General features: G+C 43.5%; 2 protein-coding genes across 4 annotated transcripts in view; one reads left to right on the forward strand and one right to left on the reverse strand.

Moving 5' to 3' along the window:
• Positions 1 to 9,192, forward strand: part of LOC128895701 (tumor protein D53 homolog) — a 16,116-nt gene extending 6,924 nt beyond the window's left edge. For 2 of the 3 annotated variants that reach the window (XM_054158529.1, XM_054158530.1), the window contains exons 2-7: positions 285 to 746; positions 2,405 to 2,535; positions 3,192 to 3,340; positions 4,433 to 4,492; positions 6,053 to 6,215; positions 6,838 to 9,192. In XM_054158529.1, the coding sequence (XP_054014504.1) occupies positions 285 to 746; positions 2,405 to 2,535; positions 3,192 to 3,340; positions 4,433 to 4,492; positions 6,053 to 6,215; positions 6,838 to 6,984 (1,112 nt within the window). In that variant the 3' untranslated portion in view covers positions 6,985 to 9,192. Of the gene's footprint in view, positions 1 to 131; positions 747 to 2,404; positions 2,536 to 3,191; positions 3,341 to 4,432; positions 4,493 to 6,052; positions 6,216 to 6,837 lie in introns of those variants that run through there. The other variant, XM_054158531.1, reaches the window with a different exon arrangement.
• Positions 9,193 to 9,387: 195 nt separating this feature from the next.
• The window catches only part of LOC128895691 (protein sister of odd and bowel-like), a 111,641-nt gene continuing 96,001 nt past the window's right edge, over positions 9,388 to 25,027 (reverse strand). The window contains exon 4 of the mRNA XM_054158515.1: positions 9,388 to 23,373. Within this exon, the coding sequence (XP_054014490.1) occupies positions 21,109 to 23,205 (2,097 nt within the window). The 5' untranslated portion in view covers positions 23,206 to 23,373 and the 3' untranslated portion in view covers positions 9,388 to 21,108. The remainder of the gene's footprint in view (positions 23,374 to 25,027) is intronic.

The following is a 25,027-nucleotide window of genomic DNA, read 5'->3' on the forward strand; positions in this document are numbered from 1 at the left end:
TAAACCTGAGGACTCACTTGCGATCTCGAGGCTTCGACAAACTCACCGTGTGATAAAGCTCGAGTGTCTATCTACACAGCGTAAGACACGAAATGCATACTCGACAATGCCGAAAGCCGCACTCGAAACCCTCGAAGATTCTAGTTGAAGCCCCATCGTCGGTTCCCCAAAAGAGAACACTTCTCGAGGAGACGTTCGTTCTTTAATTCCGCCGCGACGGAATCGTCCTAAAGCTGTAGGTCCTTCGAATCACTGACTCTTCGATTACAATAAAATGAAAACAGACATGCCGGACGTTCAGGAGAGAAAGGAAAAGACCGACGATCGATTGGGATCGTCGAAGCTGATCTCCAGGTCGCGAGTGTGCCAGGAACACGGCGAAGAGGACTGCCCGAGCGAGAACGAGCACGAGTTCGAATCTCTGGAGTACGAAGAAGACGTTTACTACTCGAACCTGACGGCTACGCCGAGCTTCGACGACATCGACGAGCTGGAGGACGGCGAAAACGAGATCGTTGTCCACTGTTGGCGCGACTCGAACGGGGAGATCGATGAGATCGTGGTAGGCGACGCAAATTTGTCGGTGGAGACGCAGTTCTTCACCCCCGATGCCGAGGAGGGATCGTCTAGTCGCGGGAGGAGGAAGAAGAGATCGGTTAGAGTGATATTCCAGGACTTCTCCAAGCCTTACCTGGCCAAGATCAGCAACAGCCAGAACTACAAGAAGTTCCTCGAATTGGTAAAAGGTGCACAATGTAACTCGGGGATGAAATCTAATTGGTGGAGGTGGCTGGAAACGGGAATCATTGGCAGTAATTATTTATTATATCGGATAAGTGTGGAATATATACAGACACTTGGGAATTGCAAACGCTTGAGATGTTTAAGAGCGGAAAGATGAGGGACAATGGCGAAAGCTCAGTGTTCCTGAGTCAAGCTCTCCAGCTTCAAATAATGAAGTTTGGATTTCTAATTTTCCTAGTTTCACATTTGTATACGATTACAAATATTGAAAGCATTCGCTCGTTGGGAGCTGCAAGCACAACAGAGATATATAATATACAATAATAATAGCAATAATGAATTATTATACGAGGTGACTGAGAAAAACACACTGACTTACTATGGAAAGCTCAGTATTCCTGAATTACGTACCCCGGGTTCGAGTAATTATAATAATAATAATAAATTAGGGGTGTTTGTCGAAATTTGCGTTTTTAATATTTTGATATAGTTGCAAATATCAAAAGTATTCACTCGCTGAGCGTACACAAAGAACCATAAGTAGGGCAGCGTTGCAAATATGAAAGTGAGAACTGTATCACTTGGTGTCGGTTCTACCTAACAGAATTGCCATAACGGTACCTGAAGGAAACATTATACAAAGTGTCTCGTAAAGAACCCGACAAATTTTTTGAAGTAAAATTTTTTGAAGTAAAATTTTTTCAAGGATCATTTTTAATGAAAAATGAAATTCGTGTTATACTTTAGATCAGTTTCTACGCATTATCATGATTATCGTTAATTAGCCTTTGTGCCCCGTGCATAAACTATTTACGAATCAGGCTGCTCGTAATACCGACGAATTATTAATCTCGATATCACTATACAGTATTTATTTTACAACCAGTTTATTTAAACCAGTTTCTATTCGTTACCAAGATCAGTGCGCTTACAGAAGAAATACTTCACTTTGATGTTATTATACAGTATTCACATTACAAGTTAAACAAGATTCTACTCATTATCAGAATTACCATTAATTAGTCTTCATGTCTCACGCACCAAGTATCGATGAACCAGTGTGCTCGCAATACAGAAGAAATAATACACCTCGATGTCGTACTACAATATTTATTTTGCAACGTACTAGAATTTTTAATACAGCTCTGACGCTATTAAGACACAATACAGCAAGTAAATTATACCTTTCTCTTCTCGCTACAATCCTTTCTTTCACCCGTAGATTTCTAAGCGCTTCTAATCGATCGAATTAATTCGCGTTTATAGCTGAAAGTTTTCGCCTAGTTGAAATTCCTTCGCTCGCCCCGAATCCAGACGTTCTTGCCGTTTGCAACACCGTTTCGCATCACTGGATTCGTGAAAGTTTCCTCTGTCTGTAAATTAGCGACAGCAGAATGTGCACACGGGGGATGAGAGGCCAGCGAGGAAAAATTCGTTCTTAATCGTTTCCAGGAGCAAAAAGCAGGAGCAGAAACAGTAAACCGCATACCGTAGTTCCTTTTTCTACGGTTAGTCACGCTTCCGGAGGCGGAGCATAGTGAAGTGTTCATCTGGATATTCCAGAGAAGCCTTTAGCTTTAAAATTTACTACGCGAAACGTATGGTCTTCAAGGACTACTCTAGTACGATTCTTCTAACGTGTTTTTTTTTCTTTTTGCAGGCGAGGATGCCACTCTTCACTCCTCGGGCTACATATCGCCGTCGTCGGAGTCCGTCGTGAGCGAGCTGCAAGGACTTTCTTTGGAGGAGCAGGACCGTCAGAAAGCAGAATGGAGCGCGGAGCTGGCCAAGGTATGTAGCAAACTGTTTCACCTTTCCATGAAATCATCAAACGGCAGGAATTTTGATGTATGACCTCGCGAGAAGGTTAATCCGCTATTTGTACTTAGCTTCACAGTTAATAGCATCTGAGACTCCTTTTTTTCTTTTGGATCCCATATGTCGAGACATCGTGATCATTTCAGTGACCCTGAAACGATCGTACCTAGTCTTACAACTGTGTTTACACTTTCTACCTCCGTATTTAGTAAGAATTTACGACTTAGAAGAGGACTTTCTGTATTAGCATTAAGCCGTAAGTTCGCGATGAAGACTGCGTCAATATTTAATAAAAAAAAAGCTACAGAAATTTTATAGTGATGGTATAGTGACTGTGTCAGAAAAGCGAGAAATTATTGCGAAATGAGAGAGATTACCTTTTTTATGACACTTAAGAGTACGGAATGAACTTTCAGAAACTAACCACGTCTAAAAAAATTTCAATAACGTGCCAAGACATGACAGCAACCGATTTAATCCCATCTCGAAAGGGTGGTTAATTTGTCTTAAAAAAAAAAAAATCAATTCGGTGAAACCGTGGAATTTTGGGCTCGCAAGTTTGACTCCATATCACGTCGTCGCGTAGTTGAGCATATTTGCGATGAATTTGAAGAATCCGCGTGTCGCAGGTGGAAGAGGAGATACAAACCCTGAGGCACGTCCTGGCGAATAAGATCAAAGTCTCCCAGGAGCTGAAGAGGAAGCTGGGGATCAGCGTGTGGAAGGAGATCACCGAGGACATGAATCAGGGCTTGAAAAACGTTAAGGAGAGCCAAGTGTACGTTTTTAGCAAATCGAAACCCATCGAAAAGCACGCATTTCTCTCTCTTTTTCTCTGCTCACCTGTCCTTCGCCCTCATCTTGCACGAATGGAGTCCCTTGTTGGTATTCATCCAGCCCTGTCACAATGCACAAGGTCCCCGACAGCGTGCGGATACTCCACGAACAATGAAAGTTTCCGTTTCATTAATTGCCGAAGTTGAACGAAGCAATTGTTCTATTTAATGAACGTTTTAACGAGTCGTTTCGCAATCTCTTGCTATGCCACGCGCGAATAATTGAGCGATTGGAACCGTAGCTGGAGGAGCTTTTCTTGCCGCTACATAGAAACAAATCCAAGTTGATAGAACATCTCCGTCGACGTTTAATCAATTTAGTTTCACGTAAAGTAAGTAGATGGCGAATTACAAATTAGCGAAGAATTTTCGTTTGCTTGCTGAAATTTTTCTGTTTTAGCACCTTGCTGACCTAGCTGTAAGGTTTGCAAGAGTCGCAAAGGCGGCGCTAGTGTCGTGTCTTGTATAACTTCCAGGGTTCTTCTTCTCAAAGATACTTCTGGTGACATCAATTTGAAATGAAAACTATAAAATAGAAACATCTAAATAAATTCCGACAAACTCTATTTACACGTATACCTATCAATTTTGTCAAGTATGGTTTAGGTATAGGTATAATATATTTAATCACATATAACATAAAATATATATTATTTATAATTTATAGACCTAGAGATCTATATTGTTTTCACAGTCGGAAATCGCATAAACTAATTTCAGTGTATATACGAGTAAACACTTAGACTGGTCAGCAGAGTGTTAAATTAATTATATTTCTTTGGTTTATTTTCAATATGATAGCACTTCGAGCAAGTACGTAGGATCTCCCTGATTACCATGAACAAAATTATAAGTTACGCATGTGCAACACTTATCTTACACGATATTTATTTTGTGTATTCATTTATTATCCTAATTTCGCGTATGGTGACGGATACCAATCTCCTCGTACCCCCATCGTTTATTTTCTGCTACTTTTGCCCTTCAGACACGTAGAGCACTTTTCTTTGACTTTTGGTTGGGTTCTCATTCAGTTATCAGAACGTCGGGGAGAAACTCGGTCAGTTCACCAAGGCAGTCACCGAGAACACTTTGTAAGTACACAAGACAATTCCGTTTTCCTTAGGGGACCAAACGTTCCCTCCGATAGTCATTAATCCTCGAAATGAAACCAGAGGAAATGCATCTTGTCGCGTTAAAAGTTTAGTTTACACAGTGTGTTGAAGTTTTAAGAAGCTAGCCAAAAGTTTTCCACTTTATACGTTACAGACTCATTTAACCGCATCTTAGTTACGCGAACGAATTAATTGCAGATGAGTATTGTTTATTATTTTCCTTAATAAAAACTCGTTTCGTTTATCACGATTTTTCTACCGATATAAAAAACTTGTAAGGATAAACATCATTTCGTAATGTTTACAGTTGATTGCTCGGGTCTGTTGAAATATTTCTAGCCTGTGAGAGAAGATGACTGACAGATGATGCTCTCTCGAAATCGCGAAGGCGGCGGTAGTGTAAAAAGAGAAACTTTTGGCGATCTCTTTTGTGGGATTTTCGACCACTGTTGGATAGAAGAGAAATGTTTGATCGTAGTTTTCGATACTCGTATCGGTCTCTCTAAAGTTGATATCTGAGTCAATAACGCGCTGTAAATAAAAAGTGCAACTCGCGAACGGCCGAGCCGATTAGTTTCCCGACAGAAAACTGATACATAAACCTCTAGCCGCGACAACGCTTGCGTAAAGTAATCGCAGAAGGATAAGCTTTATATAATACCGATCGAACAACAAACTGGATGCTGTAACTAATCCGTTAGGAGTAGTGATGGGATTGACACGATTACAAGTTATTAATATTTGTAACGTCTTGCGTTTATCAGTTTTTAAAATGAGCGTGCTTAGTAGTATTTACAAGCAACCATATTAACACGATGTTGATTCATTTAGTACCGATATCATCGTATTATTCATTGTATAATTACAAGTTCGATGTTGTACATTATATGATGATAAATTCTATAATATATTATTAATTACATAAACGTATATGTCATATTTGATAGCAGTTTATAATATCAATTAGTCTCGATTGTACCAGGAGACAGAATGTACGTACTATCATGTATGAAAAACAAGAGAAAATGAGAGAAGAACAATCATGCAGTTATTAGGTCCTTGAACAGCTAATATTACATCATCGTACGATTTATTACGTAATTAATATTTGACGTTATAAGATATACAATGACAAATTACATAAGAAATTATATGATGATACAATGTTAGCTGTGTAAGTGCATCATAATTACAGAATTGTTCTTCTCTTGTTGTTTTATACGTAAGCTTACATTCTGTCTTCTTTAAAAATATCGAAGTCAATTCATATTATAAATTATCATCAAATACGATCCAATACCAGGGTTGACATTACTCGACGAAGTTGCACAGTGCTTCTACTGCTGATTGCTTTACATATCTAACACGGTATCAGTCTTATCACCACGCGAAGTTGATGTGTGAGCAGATGCATGGCGCAGTATCATCGGCTTAATTCATCCTCGTTTCCTAACCAAATCCATCAGCGACCACGGGCCACGTGATTCCCCTTGGACGGGACAAGTTCTCCGTAAAAGTGTTGATTGTTCCCTTCTGTAGATTCCAGAAGACAGAGTCCGTGTTCAAGACCACGGCCGAGAAGACGACTAGCATCCTCGGCGGTTTTGGAAGCGGGCTGTCCATGAAGATCGGCCAAATGCGCAATTCCGACAGTTTTCGTTCGTTGGAGGAACGAGTTGGGTCTGCTTACGAAAACATGAAGGTAGCTAATTAACGATTCGGACGATCGATCGTCAAGAATCAGAGTCCTCGAATAGGGAAGATCGAGATCCAACGTTTCCATTATCGTTTTCAAGTCCTTTTGAAAATAGCGGTGACACTCTCGAGAGAGAAACGCAGAATTAGAAGATACACGTGTAGTTAGACCGCGGATGTTCATGTATTTAAAATCGGTCCAAATACCCACGTATTTCGTGATTTTCGTTATTTTCACGTATATTGAACCATTCGGTACGCCGATAAAATAGCCAAGCTTTTCTTCCTACTTGGTTAACAAATTCTGTGATTTCAAATTGCCAAGGATAATGTAGCTTTCTATTACTGACAACATTTTTAAAATTGGTTCTGTAGTTCCGTTTACCTCTTTACGATATTAATATAGATTCCTCGTAAAAATGTCCGATTTCATGAACATCCGCTGTCTATATACAATAAATACGCGCAATAACGCAACCAGGAAAACCACCACTTGTTTGAACAATTCGAGACAGGATTCTTTGTTCGTAAAGACCTGCCAAATACGCTGGCGAAGCTTATCAGACCCCGCCGCTGGAGCCTGTGTACTCACGATACTTATTATTGATTAAATAATTTATTATTTGCAGACAAAAGTTGTGCCTTCACGATCCAGTTCGATGCAGAGCTTCGACGACGCTCTTCGAGAGTCTGAGTCAGCGAGACGTGCGTCCGCGGCGCCGTCAGCTACCAGCCCGACCATTCCCGAAGAGAAGCTTCCGGCCTTCTCTGCGTAACATGCTGACGCGTCGGTCCGCGATGCCAGCGTATCGCTCTATGCTACTACTATCACTTTCTACCGCATTGCTATAATCAGGGCTAAGCGATGTTCGTGTACAATCGATTGCATATTTAAGTCGGCCGGGGCGAGGACTACGGGAACACGAGGTTCGAGTTTCGTTACGGTTGATTCGATTCGCTGTAACGCCACACTGTTGGGCAAAGTTTAAGAATACGATCAGAGAACAGTAATCACGATCAAGGAATAATCAGACATTACGGAAGATTACAAACTACTTGCGATCGTAGATTGCGAATGTATCAGGTGTAGAAATTAATTCCATTCCTCTGTAGTCAGCTATTTATAACTCCGATTTAAATGGATATATATTCTCGTAATTTTGGTATATCGAAGTAACAACCTTCTAAGTCCTCGTGGACGTTACACGCAGCGTAACATTTTACTTATTGTTATTCTTCTGCAGTTGTTATAACTAACTGGTTATGCTCGAAATCTATTGAAAGAATAATAATAAACAAAATTGTAATGGCTACCAGGTTGAGATTCAGGTTATCAGGAACTTAGAAAATTGTTACTTGAATGTTAAAACGTGACGACTAAATATTTCTACTTAAACTAGAGTTATAAACAAAAACTAAATAATACGTGATTTAATATAAAGGCATAGAATTTAATTTTTACACCTAATAGTTTGTCGATCACCGAACGTCGACGGTAATTGCAAAATATAATCATTGCCCAGCTTTGTGGTACGACTCGGACGATCCGTGTAATTGAAGACCCCTCGTGGGGGCACTCGAACATTGTTGAAATTAATATATACCGCATGATTATGCTTCTTTTCTATCCTCGTGTACCGCAGCCGGTTCGTCGGATCTATTATATAGTAGTGTGTAGCTTTTCGTTTTCTCGTGTTCAAAGTTGATTTCTAATCGTCTTTTTTTTTTTTCTTTTCTTAAGAAATTTTTTAATTTCGTTCCGCCGAGTCTCTCTCATTTTATTTTCTTTCGTTGATTTTATAATCGCAGGATTTTCTGTCAAAACGATCGTCGTTTCGCGCTGAGTTAGTTTTCGTTGGCAATCGTTGCACCGGGAAACGGGATTCTCGGTGTCGCCGTCACGTTACTCAAGAGGATGGCGATTGATCCCTTATTTTATCGAAGTTATTTGCACTATAGCAATTTTTATAACGCATAATAATATATCGTTGATACGTACCTTAATGTTTTTGCGTTTCAACTTGTTTTCGCACCATCGATTCATGAAAGTATAGACATACGTACACACATACACGCTTTAATAAATACTTACCCGATGGCGTTTATCTCTGTGGGACATAACCGTCGCAATATCGATATCCCTCTTGTCGAAAAGCGATACCTCCGCGTACTCCTGCTAAAACAGTCTCGGTAGCCTCCTCGCAAGACTCGTGCTTCGACAATACTATAGTCGTTCTGTGTGATAGAAGAGAATCGATTACTACTATACACTCCTCATAAATAATTTGCGTCCCCGCGAGTACGTTCATCGAGACATCAGAATTAATTTACACAAGGCACGGGTGGCCACCATCGCGCCGCTTTCTTCTGATTTCAACAATTACCGTTTTCACAGATTTTCATTATTAACAGAATTACATTGGGTAATCGTTAAAAAATTGCTACACTCGTGCAATCGTACTAGAAGAGAACGTTAGAACTAGCTTCTAACGTTTCGGTAACTTATTAAATTTCTCGCTTGTTGCACGTTAGTTGAAGTTTTCATTAACGAATTGTAATATAAAATCGAGAAATGTTTAACCGCGCGAAGTTTATAAAAGGAATAGGTAGAGTGATTTTATTTTAAATACATTCAAATTATAAAGCCCGTGTTTTAATCGCAAATCGACCAAAAAAAAAAAAAAAAAAGAAAGAAATATTTTCTCCTGAGCTCTATTAACGTAATTACACGTGAGCACGGGTGCTCGGTGACTTGGGAGCGCGGTCGCTTTTTTTCTAATAATTAAGGACACACGAAACAAGCGTAAACACGCGAATCTCTGGTGTATTTATCTTTGCCGAGCCGCTATCGCGCGTTTCGGTATCCATGTGTCACTCGAAACTCCTACAAATGTGTCGATATCGTGCGCTCATAATCGTCATCGACGACCTGCTACACAATCTACTTGTTCATATTGGTGAATAAATTATTTTAAGAAATGCCACACGTGGAAAATAATTTCTGTCCCAGAGTTAATGGTGCGCTGTGCACGTTGTACAGCGACTGTTGACAAGATAAAAAAGTGAGGGTTCGATAACGAATTTAAACGAAGAGGATGCAGACGCAGCGGAGAATGGGATGGTGGATTCCATGAGTGGTTGCACGAAGGTACATCGACACACGTGGTATTAAAAAAAGGAATTGGTCAACTACTTTATTGCCATTCTGCACGTGGTACAAAACATAGTTCGGGCGCGTACGAGCGCGCTTAAGTACAAAACAAAAACGATCCTCTACAAGTAGTCTTCTCCAGCTGCATGGCGAGAGCAAACAAGTAAAAAGGTGTGAAGAAAGGGAAGAAAGTAAGAAAAATAAGGAAAGAACGAAAGATGTGTGAAAGGGGAATAGAAACGTTGGGAAAGAGAGCTCTGTCTGTGTCTGTCTGTCTGTCTGCTCTGTGTGTGTGTGTGTGTGTGTGTATGTGTGTATGTGTGTGTCTGCGTGTGTGTGTTAACATTACATTCATACATATCTGTATATGTATGCGCGTGTACATACATAAACATATATATATACGTGTGTCGCACATATATCCGTGTATCTGTATACGTATAGAAACATGTTAACAACATAAAATGTAATTATTCACATAACATAATAATCCGTGATCTATAATATTATAACGATGGTTTTGTACTGGATAGGCCAACACATACGTTTCCTATATACATAGTCGGGGGGGGGGGGGGGGGGGCCTCTTTTAAACATTCGTTTCGATATTCTTTATTCAATTAAAATATAAAAGAAAAAAGAAATAATAATAATAAGAAGAAGGATCTATCATTTTCCTTAGTTATACAGCGTGCGAGCATTCGCTCGTCGCTCTTTGCTCGGGGCTTCCTGCAAGCTCCGTTGAGTATTATTTATTTATTCGTTAATTTATTCGTTTATCATCTCGCTGAAAATATCTCTGCGGATACACTTCGTTACCATGGTAACCTTGGGGTTGGGTACGTCACCTTAACAAAGGGCTAACAACACCGTCGCTATCGTCTACGATTAAAGTCGTACCAGCTAGAGAAGTAGAGTAAGAAGAAAAAAAAAATATAAATATATTTATATGTATATATATATATATATATATATAAAAACAAGGGGAGTAACATTAAATTAAGAACGCAGTGTAGAGTAATTAGAAAGGGATTATCGTATAATACAACGGTACCTTGAGTATTATTCAACGAGAACGAATCGCCGCGACGGCTGTCTGAACGTGTCGCTATCGAATCGCGAGCAAAACAATCATTATTTCGATCCTCAACCCTTGGAAGCCTGATTTTTATAAATTAAATTTAAAAAAAAAAAAAATATCAATGTATCATTTGAACAATTATCGTAGCTGACGTTTATGTTTCGTAACTTCTCTTCGAAAGAACGTTATGCACTGGTAACACACATACAGCCAAATACTAAAAACGAACCAATGAATTGAAACCTAAGGGATTCAAGGGATTAAACAACGATTCACGATTGTCGTTAGCGGGTCCCAGTTGTCGGCGCAGAGAAGGAATTTCAAATTTAGACTCTTCCACAATAATTTTTCATATATTTGTTCCGTTGTATAAAACAAGGCTTTCGGTTTGTCTTTCAGCCAATTGTGTTTTGCCTTCTAAATATTATTTGTCCCCACTGCAAACAATTATTAACTTAATCTACAATCGTCCCCGAAATCAATAGTCAAGAGTAATGCTGATGTTCCGTGAATGATGCATCAGAAGATCAGAATCGTTTCGCAATCGATAAAGATTTGTAGAGGCTCGTTATGCAATTGAGAGTCCAAAAAAAAAAAAGAAAGAAAGAAAGAAAGAAAACAAAAACGAGACGCCATTGTTGGAAGGTTCGATAGCCACGCGACTTATTTGACTCTTTTTGGCGGTAATGGACCACCTTCCCCCCCCTCCTCGTCTTGCTGTTTCAGACTACAGACGATGACGAGCTTTCTTTTGTTACGACAATAAAATTCAGCTATTATAGTCGACCCGCGACATTATCCTCGTTTACTCGATTCAACCGTGGTGACCTTTGCACGTGAACGTTGCACCTTTCCGTGCAATCTTCCATCTACGGAGACCATTGTTGTATCTCATACCTCGTGTTTACGGAGAGACGGGGGTGTGCCACACCTCCGTTCTACCTTCAGAAGGTTAACGCGCCGTAGCGGTATTAGTCAAGCACAACGCGGCACGGACGCCGAGGCAGCGAAAAATCTCAGGCCATGAGCGCGCAGAGGAATAAATCCTCCGCTGAATTTCGCCCCGTTTCTAAATCGCGTCCAATTTCTGCCGCTCTATCGTCGATTTTTCGACGATGGTACCGCGTCGTAGCTGTAAAATCAATCTGAATCTTAAGGATCGCGTATTGCTGCGATTCGACACGTTGGTCACCCAGAAATGCATGTCAGGACTTTTCATTAAGGAACCAAGGAAATTAATTTCAATAAAAGATGCGGCAATAGCGGAAATAACGACGTCCACGTCTAAATTTAATGCGATTCGTTGACTCGTTTGATCAGCAAAGATCGCCGACACCGAGAAACGAGTCAGTAACAAATCCTGTTTCTCGCACAACGGACTCAATCGTTATTCGTCGCCACTCTAACGTGCACCTACAATAACGATCGTAGGGTTACGCGAAATCGGGGGATCGATTACAGCCGCAATTCCCAGCGTGCACCGGGCTAACAGCGATTAGAAGGCGGGCGAGTCGTAATCTGATTTTAAATTGGTGAAAGCCGCGCCACCAGCGACTTTAAACACCGGTTGTGTCCCTTATAAGGCCGTGCCTCATCATATCGGCCCGAAGTGTAACGTTGCTCGCCGTCTATACTCGTGGTTTCGACCAACACAATTCAAAGGGGGGGGCCCCCCATCAGCACGGACGCGCGTTGATTGGCCCCTCGCGCGCCCTCGTCTCGCCGATAGAACCCTGACGACGCTCTTTCTGGCCGTTTTCGCTCGGTCCATTAATTAGAGCAGCAGTGATTCACGGTCTTCCTTTCCTGCTTTCCTGTTCAACCAGGTCAAATCGGGGCTCACTGTCGTTGCTCGATTACGGGAATCGGGCGAATCGTTGCTGGAGGAATTGCAGGCCATCGCCGGAAACAGAGACCTCGTTTAGGAGCTGACGACGTCTTGTTTTCGTAGAAAGTTACTCGAATCCAGAGATGGGCGGTACATTGTTTTGATAAATGGTAGATGGTAGACGAATGAGAATTTTATTTGCCGGATTTATTTTTAATCGAAGGGAGAGATTATTAATTTTTCGTAGAGACGCGTCATTGCGTGGATTGTATTCTTAGTTTTAATTAGTGGCCAGTGGATGCACTGTCGTTTGTCTTTTGGTTGTTGTTCGGCTGGTGTATTATCTAGTTAAGAATTTTGACAATGGAACATCTAGTTTCAGTAATTATAGGAAGAAGGATCAAATTTATATACCAGATTAATTCTTTGATGCAATAATTGCATTGAACATTAGTATCGTCGGTAAACGAGGAATTTTAGAAAGATGTTTGAAGTACATGGACCTAACTTGATAGATTTAATGTTAACATATATTTCGAATTACAGAAGTTTAGACGCAACATAGTTTGCCCTCGGACAGATATATTTCTTTCTGAAATAATAACAAAATAGAATTTGAGAAAATTAAATTAAACACTGACCCACGAATAATCAAAGAATATTTTCTCCTTTTTGGAGGGGAAACCAAAATTCGTGCAACGGAGAATTGAAGTAGCTCTCCGTGTTAGCCTAACGTCCTCGTGCATGCGCGGTAGCAAGTTAAAAACGAGTCAATTACCGTGCAGCCAAGATCGACTCGCGCGGAATTGTGCCCGTTGACTTTCCGATTGGCATGTTCGCGGTGGTTACACTTAATTAATGCGATAAAGAGATATCGGGACAAGATATTGTTGTCGCGATAACGTATGAAAATACTGCCTAACGATTACGATAATTCAGTGTTCCGTGGCCACTAATTATGCGCGGACTTAATTAGAATATTTATACGTCGATGTGTCCAGGCTGTTTCCTGGAACTACCTCTCGGCACCTACAGATTTATCAGTTCCGTCTAGAAATTCGTATTTCCTTTTGTTGCATTTGTCTGTGTGTTTTGTCGTGCTTTTTTTTTTTTCTTATCTATTTTTCGTGCTCGTTAACAACGTTCAGGAAGTCGACCTGTTCTACCCACATGCTTCCCAGATAAATTGATAAAACTTATCCAGATAAATGATTCAATCGAAATTTCAAAAGATTCTAACTTAATCAATCGCTTGCCTACCATCTTACATACGAAGAGGCACGATACTCTAGCTACCAAAACAAATAACTTTTACCGAAGATAAAAGAAAATCCGCGCTACGAGGGACGGTAGGGTTAACGAGGTGTCGCGATCGCGAGTCCGATTCTCGTCTAGGAACGCGTCTGGGAACGAAGATCGACCGATCGATAGACGCATGCTAGTCAGCTGCGATCCGAATGGTACCACTAATGGCCAGGCTCCAAATTACAACTTGATAACACGCTATCGAGGGAGTCATCTCGCTGGAAGCGGCTAACCGAGAGCAATCAGCCGGCAACACTTTCTTGCTCGGCCGGGTTAATTTATCGTCTCTTGGCCGCGAGTAGTGTCGTTTTTCTCGATGGCTCAGCCGGCAACGCTGATGGGGCCGATGAAAGGATCAAAGAATTTCCCGTCGTTAATGCAACGAGATATCAAACGGACCTAACGGCCCGTCAGGGGCCCTCGTCGACGTGGCTTCAGTTGTAAATTGGCTACGCGTCATTAATATCGGACTTGGCGAATTACCACATCGCCTCGCGGATAACGCGTTCGCGCCCAATGAACGAGAAAACGATAAATGCCAGAGCGGCTAATCGACTCCAACGACCGAGGAGCGTTCCGAACGCGTTAACGTCGAGCTACCTGTCACTCCGAAACGCTTTTGTGCTACCTATCGGTAGCGGAATATTTTTTAACGATTTAATCGATCCTGTCGGTTTAATTATTCCGTGGTCGTGTCGCTTAATGCATTGCGACGAGGATCCTCCGTAATCTTCTTCATCATCGACGTGGTATGCTCTTTTGTATATTTGATGTCTGAGTATTCTATTCGGAACGAGCATCGCGGTATTCTCTTTTCTTGGGATGTCTGCTAGTAATTCGTGGAACTTTTTAAAGAATCTACGGATAATCTTATATTAGGTCGTCCTATAAGTTCTTGCCACTTATTCTTCTGCTACTCAACACTTTATTTACCGGGAGCCTATTTATAGGCTTTTTAATTGCAGTATTTAGCTATTCGGATTTATTTACTGTGTCGATGATTGTCTTACTTACAATGATCAGTGAACAGTATGGAGGAATTATTGTCAGCCTAGATTGGCATATGCCACTATAGAAAATTCTTTTTTTAATTAACCACTGTTTCTAAATAGCCCGGGAGATAAAGTGTTAATATATAAAACATGCCCTTAAGTGTGTTATGAAAAGGTAATCTCTCTCATTTCACAATATTTTTCCATCTTTCTGACATAGTCATATCATAACAGTCGCTATACAATTTCTGTAATTTTTTTTATTATATATCGCCTCAGCAGCACGAACTTAGGTGACGACGTAATACTTCGCCAAGGTTTTTTTAAATTTACCTAAGACAATCTTCCGTGGACTCGTCATTACGAGGTGCTGAAAAGCACTCATCTACGATTTATAAAATGAAGATCGAAAACGCAGCTGGCGGATTAAATTGAAAAAGGAGCAAAATTACGGTTACCGATATAAATCAAAGTTAATGGCAGGCCACCGCGTATCGGAAGCCGGCAGTTCGAGGACCTCGCGAAAGAATTCTGTCTTCCAACCGTTAAGGAAGCGAGTAAATCTAAGTAGAACTGAAAGACTCCGATCTCTTGGACAAAAATGGTCTCGCGAGACTCTGTTAATTAACGTCCCGAGTTATCTCGAAACGTTCCAGACGGAATGATGGAAGAGGAGAGCGTCAGGAACATTTCAAGCTTATCGTTTGATCAGCAATTACCTTGACATTATCCGCGGGAATCGGTTAGAGCGTCGGACGATAGAGTGTTATTGATAATATTTCGCGATGAGAAACGGTAAACGTAACTGAAGCTAATCCTAGAGATCGCCGAGACCCTCTGACGTACGAGAGGCGTTATCATAGGTTTCCTCGAACGTTTGGCGAGCCACTATCGCCGCGATGTAGTTCGCGTAGACTGACTAATGATACCGGTGAACGTCAAGAAATCCGAAAGATCGATGGGAAATTTACCCGTGGTTCCAGCATTTCTTTCCATTGGCCTTGATAAAATGCTCCCGACGAGGCTGTGGGGCGGAGGGAAACGATTAAATCGTCGAGGAAACGTTCACCCACCGCTGCGTTTCGAGCATTTTTTTAAAAGCTAGCCACGAAGGTTAACGAGCTAGCCAATTTCTTCGTTATTTTGTCGACGTTACGTTTCGTTGTTGATAGAATCGAGTAATTTTGAAATTGTTTCGACAACTTTGACGTACGGGAGGAAACACCATAGACGCTCCGGTGGTTCGAATGAGTGGTAGGAAACACCATAAACGCTCCGATGATTTCAATGCGTGGGAAGAATCACCAAGGTTCTCTGATGACTCCAATGCATGGTACAGTAACATTGCCAAACCATTGTACAGGTTTTTAGTCTTTGTGATTCGAGGTTTTAGTCTGCTTGTTTAATTCACTGTGTTATATGATTTAAAAAATAAACTAATCGAGACTTCGTTTATAGGTACAAGAAGAATCGTTGGCAATAAAACTGGAGTTGGAGGGAAATTCCTTTGGAAATCGTCTACATTCCTTGATTTTATCTCTCGTTAAGTTTGTGTTCTTCTTTTTAAATTGTCACCGAATAGAATTCCAGTATCAGGGACGGTAAATCTTCGACAATCGATCAAATGGACCGGTTCCACTACTTTTGCAGATAAAATTCCTGCCATTCGTGGTCAAACACATGTTAGGCCCCAGGGATGTTGCTATTTGCATTCTCTCGTGGTTCGAGATAAGTTAAAACCGACTTGCGACCACGAAAGACTTAATCTTAATATTGCCTACACTTGCAGATAACTGAAGCACGCGTAACCAACTTGACGAACCTTGAACATTTCGATATGGTTGCTCGGAGTATAACTATATCGAAGAAACTCGTGAATTTTTCGCGGACAAAGTGGAATAAAATTAACGGGCGCAAGGAACCTCGTCTCCGACCTGAATTTTCCAAGAAAATTCTTCGTAACGGAACAAGGCCAAATTTGGACAAATCATCAGAACGACACGCCCACCAGAAAGTAGCAACTTGTGGTTGCACATCGAATTAGTGCGATTTGCGGTTGAAGAATTTTCCTTCGCACATTGCCCAACATCAAAGTTGCTAGAATTACTGATAGCAGCGGAGATGGAATCGTCCGGAATGCAGATTTCGAAACGATTCGATTGAAAGAATGTTGCAAATATGATATTATGCAGAAATCTTCGATTATGTCTTTGGTACAGTTCGAGGAAAACATAAAAAATCGTTTACTTTTCTGAAATAATTCGTGATTTAAATTATCAGGACAACACACAGCTATTCAATCAAGAATTAAGTAACGGTAGAATTCATGGTCGGGCGAGTAAACCCTCTTTCGATTATAACAACTGTACGTTCGTTGAAAATAATTTCTGGACGAATCAGACCGCATGCTATGCGAATAATCGCCTTGGAATAATTTCCATACGGCGGAAAATTCACGGCAACGTCTGCCAACGATTATATTTTCAGCAAGGTGCGAAGGAAAAGCCCAGCACCGCGGGCCTCGCTAATAATTTCACAACCACAAGTGGAGCGTCCGCGAATAGCTCCGCCCTCCAGGATCCCCTGAATCGTTCGCCTAACCGCAACTGCTACCAGTTTTCCGCGACCGCAGGAGCAGCGACCAAAATTCGAGCGACGTCCTTCGAAACAGAAAATATTTTTTACAAACATTTCATCGAATTGCCACGCGTGGTTTTTCAGGAAGTCCGAACAATCGATGGGGCTACGGTGAACCTCGAAACCGCAATCGACGTTGGAAGACTCGCGTACTCGCGTACGGTTGTCGAGCGAAGTGTGAAAAAGAATTCCTCGGGGGTCAAACTAATTTTACAACCGCAAGTGGAGCAAGCGTAACGGAGGTCGGTGAAATTCGACAAATTATTCGCTTGACCACGATTGGCAGGAATTCTTTGACGAACATGTGTGCAGTAATTCGTTTGACGTATTATTGCGGTCGGTTGGAACTGTAGATTTCGTATAAGACTTCTCTTTGATGTCTTTTTTATGGAGATAATGGTGGGGACCGGAGTTACATCAGTTTCATTTTTGAAAGATAAAACAAGATTTATGCAACAGAAGGTTAATTACTGGGTTGCCCAGAAAGTTCGTGACAATTGAAAACAAATTCAAAGGCACATTTGAATTCTGATACGTATTTATTGAATCACGTAGGTAGCATTTTGTTCCACGATCTTTCCACCTTTTAAGGGAATATATTCCGATGTATTCAGACTTGTACCACCTACCAAAAATCGACACGGACTTTCCAGACAACCCGATACTTCGCTGACGTACAAACGACCAAAGATTCATTTCTGTTCGTTAAGGATAATTGAAATTCACGCGATGGAGGGTTCATTGCTTTACTGACGTACAAAGGATCAGATATTAATTTCTCGTTCGAGCGATGATTGAAAAGTCGCGACGACATAGTGGTTCGATATCGAGCACAGACGCTGGCGTCGCATTTTCTCGAATTACGAGTTCGCGATCGAAGTCGTTGGAAGCGAGAGGCGATAAACGTCGCGCGCGACTAATCCCAGCGATCATCCTGACGAGGCTTTCGAGGAGAATTTATCGTACGCCGCGGGACGTCTTGTTTTTCTCGCTGCTGCTTCGCACGCCGAACTATGTGCGTAATGCATGCACGTAACGCAATATCGCGCCGCGGCGCGCAACGTGTAATTACTCCACGGCGTTGCTCGTAACAACCTCCGAGGCTCTCTCTAAATCTCTGACCTCCGCGATGCAATGGCTTCCCGCGCTTTTACCCCGATATAACAGTCCTGAACAGCCGATACAACAAATACTGAGTTTTCTTTCTTTCTTTTTTTTTTTTTAGGGGGACTTGGAGGAATTCCATCATTTTTTAGGGTTAACGGCAAACCCGAATCAGTGAAATTCTGAAACTCTTCACAATTCTATTTAGAAAGGCGATAGGTATACTTTTCTGTGCCAAATGTTAGATCGAATGATAAATTCAATCTCATAAATATTCGATAGGTGGGCAAGAAAACTGTGACTCCATTGTTAATTGCTGAGTAATTGTTAGCGTATATTGTATTAATAATACTGTGAAACACGAAACGACGTAAATTTCGAATTTTCCCCAATTCGTCGACATATGTATATCGACAAAGAACTCTCTGACATTTTTATTTCGTGAGAAATACTTCTTTTCTTGATAGGACAAATAATATACCAAATATCATGTTTTCATAGAAAATTTCCTTCTCTACGTAAACAGTGAAGCATACAACACCGTTCGTCGTTAGTTATGTTTACTACAAATACGAAAACCACGAGGGAGGGTTTGTTTTCCATCCACGATACCACCCTCCCCTCCAATAATATAGATCTCACCAATTTTCATCGAACTAGTTCCATCACTGTGCACGCGATATATACCTACTTAGTAATTAAAAGACCAATTTTCCAAACCGATTAGTCGGTCGAATTTCAGAACAGACTCTCCAAAGAGATCCAACACCCCCAAAGCGACGAGTCTGACGACCCCGCATAACGACCAGGAATGAAAAAAATCCCCACGGGGCTCGAGAACAAAATTTGTGAAATTTCAGGCTCAAAGATTGTTCCATCGGAACGGATTCCCCCGCGAAATTGTTTTTCTTACGAATAACAGACGCCGAGGCACGCGAGCGCCGCCATCTTAACCGAAGGCGCCCGTCGTCGCGCGTTGAGTATGTATCTAAATCACAGCTCGTGCTACTAATTACTTATAACGTTATTATACCTCTTTCTCGATGCTCCGATACTTACCGATTCTACGTTACATTCCGTTAGTCTACTACGTCTTGCGTGTGCGTTTATATAAACATATAAAAACACGATAAAAAGAAAATGAAAGAACAATGAAAAAGAAGAATCTGTATAAAATAACTTTAACGTTAATATCTCATAGTGGTATTTAAATATATATATATATATATCGTTTAACGTGCGCGATTCGTCGTCGACGTGCTCGTTTCTCGTCAGAGGACGGCAATGGAGTCGTCTTAGGAACAACAATTTCACCGGGTCGCTTGCGCGCAGAATACAGCCATCGTCGATCGACGATTCGACCGATTAATTACGAGAGTAGAAAAATAAATGACGACCCGCTGGGTCGTCCGCTTTAGGTTATCTGTTAACCTTCGTGAATTTATCGACGGAGCGAGCACATGTACGTAATAATATCAGTTCGACACTCTTTGTTCCGTCATCGGTCCAGACTACCGATCGTCAACAACGTCTGCCGAAGAATGGAAGCGTCTCTCAGACTCGGTGCTTGGCCTAAACACTGGAACTTGAACGTCTACAGAGCAATCTGGACCAGTGACGGAGAACAACTGTCGTGGAAGCCTTGGCAGCTTAGTCCTGACATGGATAAATTCACGATAGACAGTACCTCCCGCTTGTATGTCGCCGATTATTCCTCGAAACGCGCGAAAACTATATCTAGGGATCGAGCTTTGTTCTCTGGAAATTTCATTTGCTATGTTCGTCGATAGATCTGTGAGGGAAGTATGTCACTGGATCGGTGGTGTTCTTCAGAGTAAAATGTGTCCAAACACTACCCGAATGTTAACCTAATCACTGTATTAACCAACGATGGGCTAGAAACGTTCCAAACGAGGTTGCATTTGGATACATTTTCATCAGAAAGACATCACCAACCTATAGACACACCCATTACGTTACAACGGAAAAAATAGAAATTCAAATTCACATCGATGACTCGTTCCGTGCCATAAGAATGCTTCATTTACTCCCTCCAACATTCTCATGGTATACCACCTTGACTTTACCTGCAAGTCTCAACCTCGATCACCTCTGTAACATTAAAATCTGAAGCCCACGAATCGCTACCTTCCCCGGATACATACAAACAAGAGGACTCAGTGGACATAGAAGCGGGCGCTACTGTAACTCGCTCGTTATGGACGGCTTTCTGCGTTCGATCGATAGAATCCTAGATACGCGCGTCGCAACAACCGAGACGCTAGACGCCAAAAAACGTCCGCGATCCCCGGCACGTTGAAAGTCCAGCGCTTTTTCCACCATTCTTTTTTTTTTTTTTTGTTTTTTCAAGATCGCGTGTAACTCGTCGAATAAATTATCGGCGATACCCAGGGAGTCCCTGGATCCGCCATTTTGAGGCTAATATTCGTTCTAGGACGAAGAGGGTCGATCGCGAGAGGAAATCGGCGCCGTCCGCGGACGCGTCGATCTCGCGATCGTCGCCATTAGTCATGGTTCGCTCTGTGACCGTGTTCCAACCTCGTGAACCACTTCGCTCGGCTCTCTTGGCGAACGAAGCCTCTGAACATCGTGAAGGGAAGAGCAAGAAGAAACAGCGACAGCGGGGAGAGAGAAGAAAGAAATGGAGATCCAGAGAAGAGAAAGTAGAAGGACGAGACCTCGCACCGTGGCCACCTCAGGGTTAGAGGGGCGGCAGGAATTTGGGCGCGTGAAAATCGACGGGGATACGTGAAAAAGGGCGGCCAGGGTGTCCCAGCACAACTAACTGGGTGGATTGCAGGCAGTCCCCGAGGGATCCACCGGCACCTGATGAGGTTGACTCCTGTTCGTCACGCTGCTCGACGTGGTGGTGGTGGTGGTCTCGGCCGATGGGCTAGGATTCCCGCTGTTGCTGGTGCTGTTCCCTGTCGCCTGTTGCTGAACGCTGGGCTTCTGCGTCACGTGGGTCTGGTAGTGCTTCGCCAGGTGAGCCTTCTGTCGGAAGCTCTTGCCGCAGAGGGAACAGGCGAACGGTTTCTCGCCGGTGTGCGTTCTGATGTGCACGTTCACGCTGTACTTGTCCTTGAAGCCCTTGCTGCAGATGCTGCAGTAGTGCAGCGAGCGTTCCTTGCGCTGGATGCTGCCTGGAGAACCACCGGTGGCGCCCTGTTGTTGACCACCAACGTTTCCCGCAGCCTCGGGACCGCTGTTGCCGTTGCTGGCCGCGTTCGCGTTATTGTTGTTCCTGTTGGCGCGTCTGCAGTACTTCTTGGGCGCTTTCGTGGCAACAACCCTCGAAGGAGCCATCTGAAGCTGGCTGGTCGGTTGCTGTGGCTCTACGTCTGCTCGCGGAGCTGCCTGCTGCTGAAGGACTTCCTGCTGGGCAGCCGTGACCACCGTCACCGTGCTCACTTGACCAAGGTCCGCTGGAAGCGTGATGGTGCCCAGGCTGCCGCTCGTCGGGTCCAGGGTGTACATTACCGTGGTGGTCGCGGAAACATTGCAGACAGGCTCCAGGCTGCAGTAAGACTCCACTACTTCGTTCGCTATACTTTTCAGCTTCTCATAGTCACCCGGACGATAGGTCGTTTGATCCAGCTGGGATAGTAAGAGATCCTCGTCGGTGCAGGCGTGCATGGAGTCGTCTTGCTGTTGCTGCTGCTGTTGCTGTTGCTGCTGTTGCTGCTGTTGCTGCTGTTGCTGCTGCTGCTGCTGCTGATCGGCGACTATCTGCAGACCAGCGTTGCTCGTGACGGGTATCGACATGGCGGGACCCTGATTGGACGGCGACGAAGAGGAGACCACTTGAGCAGGTCCTGTGTACAGTTTGCCTTGGAGGGCGCTTCGCAAGAGACTCTCCGCCGAGTCACCGGCGCCTACAGCGACCGCAGCTGCTGCCACCGCGGCTGCTTCCTGAAGATTCTGATCGGAGAGCTTCCAATCGTTGTTGTTGTCTCCACCGGGGCAATTGCCGCTGTTGGACGATCCTCGGCCGCACAACTCCTTGCTCTCGACGAAACCGCTGTCGTCGGTCGTGTACTGCGACGACGCTACGGAGAAACGATCGGGATGAAACCTGTCGTTCACCGTCCGCGACACCTCGCTCACATTGGAGGTTTGATCGTGTTCCTGTTCGGCGGAGGCGGGCTCCATGCTCAGTATAGCGTCCAGGTCCAGGTTCGGTCGCAGGGACCAGGAATCGCTGGACGTGGGCGCTGGGCTCTTGCAGCAGTCCAACGCGTCCATCGAGTTCGCCTCGTTGTTCAGCACTGTCAACGTGTAGATGGCTCCGTCCGTATTCTGTCTGTCGTTCGCCGCGCATCCCCGACCCACCGTCTGATGATGGTCGTTGGAACCCTGGTGAACGGTGACGTTGTCGTTGCCGTGGCTCTGCGTGTTCGCGTGGGCCGACCAACAGTACTTGTTCAGATCCTCTAGGAGTATGTTGCAGGTCTGCTCCTTGGTCTCGTCGGTGGTCCAGTAGTCGCAGTCCGATTGGTCCATGGGCGTCTGCTCGTTGCTGGGCTGTACGTTGCACGCGTTGTGATGAGTCCTCACGTGGTGATGATGATGATGATGATGATGATGACTCAAGGAGCTCGTTATCGTCGAGACGGGCGGCAACGCCGTCAGAGTGTTGTTGTTGGTCTCCTTGATGAACGGCGAACCGTGGATGTCGCGGCTCGCCTCGTGCTCCTCGTGGCTCTGCTGAAGGTAACCGATGCTTCTGCAGGTCGTGCGATGCAGGAAGCTCTCCTCGTCGGAGATCCCGTCCGCCGAGGCGCAGTGAGGCGGCGGGGAGACGACGAAGTCGAAGAAGTCGGTCTTTGGCAGATCCTCCCCGCCCCCTCCCGGGGCGAATGCCTCCGTTAGATCCATGAAACCTTTTAAGTACTTCGTCCTCGCTGTTGGCTGTGCCCCAGGGTCAGGCTACTAGTGGCCTCGGTCGGCTGGCAGTGCTCGTGGCGTGGTGTCCGGGGAAAACGTTTCAGCAGAGGTGCTTCGCGTGCCTCCTCGCCCACCGCATCCTTCAACTCGGGGAATGACCTGGACAAACAGAATTGGACCTTCGGTGAGCATTACACTTGACCCTGATTAGGACGTAACAGTGCCTCTAATGCTATTTCGTACTTTTAAGTTAGCAATGATTGTTGCCTTTGATTGGAGTGGTTTGCTCCTCTTTGATAACATTTAACTAGAGATGGTATTATCGCCCTCAGGGGCTGTAGCTGTGTTTGTAGCTACAGTACGGGCTTAGCGACCCCGAGGTACCCGAGATAGAAGGCCAACGGGCCCCGATAGATGAGAAGAAAGAGGTACTGCAGTGTTAAAACAATGCAGGAGTCGTGCAAGACGATGACAAGGAGAATGGAAATAAGCTAGTAACGAGTAAGCAGTAGTGCAATAACTTTGTATAATAAGTTACGCACTTTAAATAAATGAATGAATGAATGATGGTATTATCCCTCCTGGATCGAAGACGTTATGAGTGCCAAGTTTGGCATACAATACAACCACTGTTGTATGATTGTCAGGGTAGCCATGTTGGACAGCAGCGTCCCACGTACCCGTAGTGCAAACAGGCAACTGCCATGAATTGCCAAAATGAGAAGAACATGAGAATGATGAACCCTAAGAGATGGACCCTAGGGATAGTGGACAGTGCTTGAATCCTGCCTTCAAGTTGAAACAAATCTTTTACGTCAAAACGTCAGTGACCAATTCGAACTAAAACCAACATCAAGTATCATACCAATCAAACCTTCCTCCTTGACCGAAGAACGCTAACCTTCACACCCACGCTAACTTCCTCTTAAATACTCATAGAAGCAAAAAGCAGCCAAAACTTGTTAAGGAAGCCAAAAGATACATTATTGAAAAGAAAAAATGCGACAAAACAGCCTTCCAATGCCGAAAGGTTCTCCCACTGCTGAATTCGACCCTGATCTAAACGCTGACCTAAACGCTGACAGCCGCGACGAGACGAAAACCGGATCAGGCGACAACGCTGCAAATCGCGAACGTGACGGGCGAAAATTGCGAGCGTACCGCGAGATCGACTCCCGCGGAGTCCGAGGACAATGGCGCATACCGCGACAACGTGTCCCAGATTTTCCAGCGTTTTCTTAGGCGACGGGCCAGGGGAATAGGATCGGTACCACGCGGGCATTAGGCCGAAGAGCAGGCTCGCATGCTCTAGGCGTGGGAACGCACCGTGGCCGTGTATAAATTCACTATAGCTGGCCGGAGCCGGCTAGCCTGCGCAGCAGTGATTCTTAACCACTATGGCGAAGTTGCACCAGTCGTGAAGTTGGTTAGGGTAATCTTTGGCAAGAGATTCGACGCATTCTTTGAAAGAGGGAGGCGTAGTTAGGTATTTAGGCTGTGAAGCAGATGAACGTGAACATTTTTTTACTGTATTTACTATTGCTTTCATTCTTCATCTTAAGGAATCAATTAGACCTTTAAAGATGGCTACAGTAATGTTCGACAAGTGATTTAATGAATTCTTAAGAGAAAGATAGCACAGCTAGTTATTTAGGCTACGAAGTACACGGATAACAACGTGGACAGATTTTTTTATTTCTCTTACATATTTACCACATTTGGTCTCGGTCTTAGAAAGTCAATTCGACTTTTAAAGATGGCTGCAGTACCGTTTGACAAGAAGTTTAATGAATTTTTCAGGGATAGGTGGCAC

The sequence above is a fragment of the Hylaeus anthracinus genome, unplaced genomic scaffold (genome assembly GCF_026225885.1).
Source record: "Hylaeus anthracinus isolate JK02 unplaced genomic scaffold, UHH_iyHylAnth1.0_haploid 5, whole genome shotgun sequence".
NCBI lineage: Eukaryota > Metazoa > Arthropoda > Insecta > Hymenoptera > Colletidae > Hylaeus > Hylaeus anthracinus.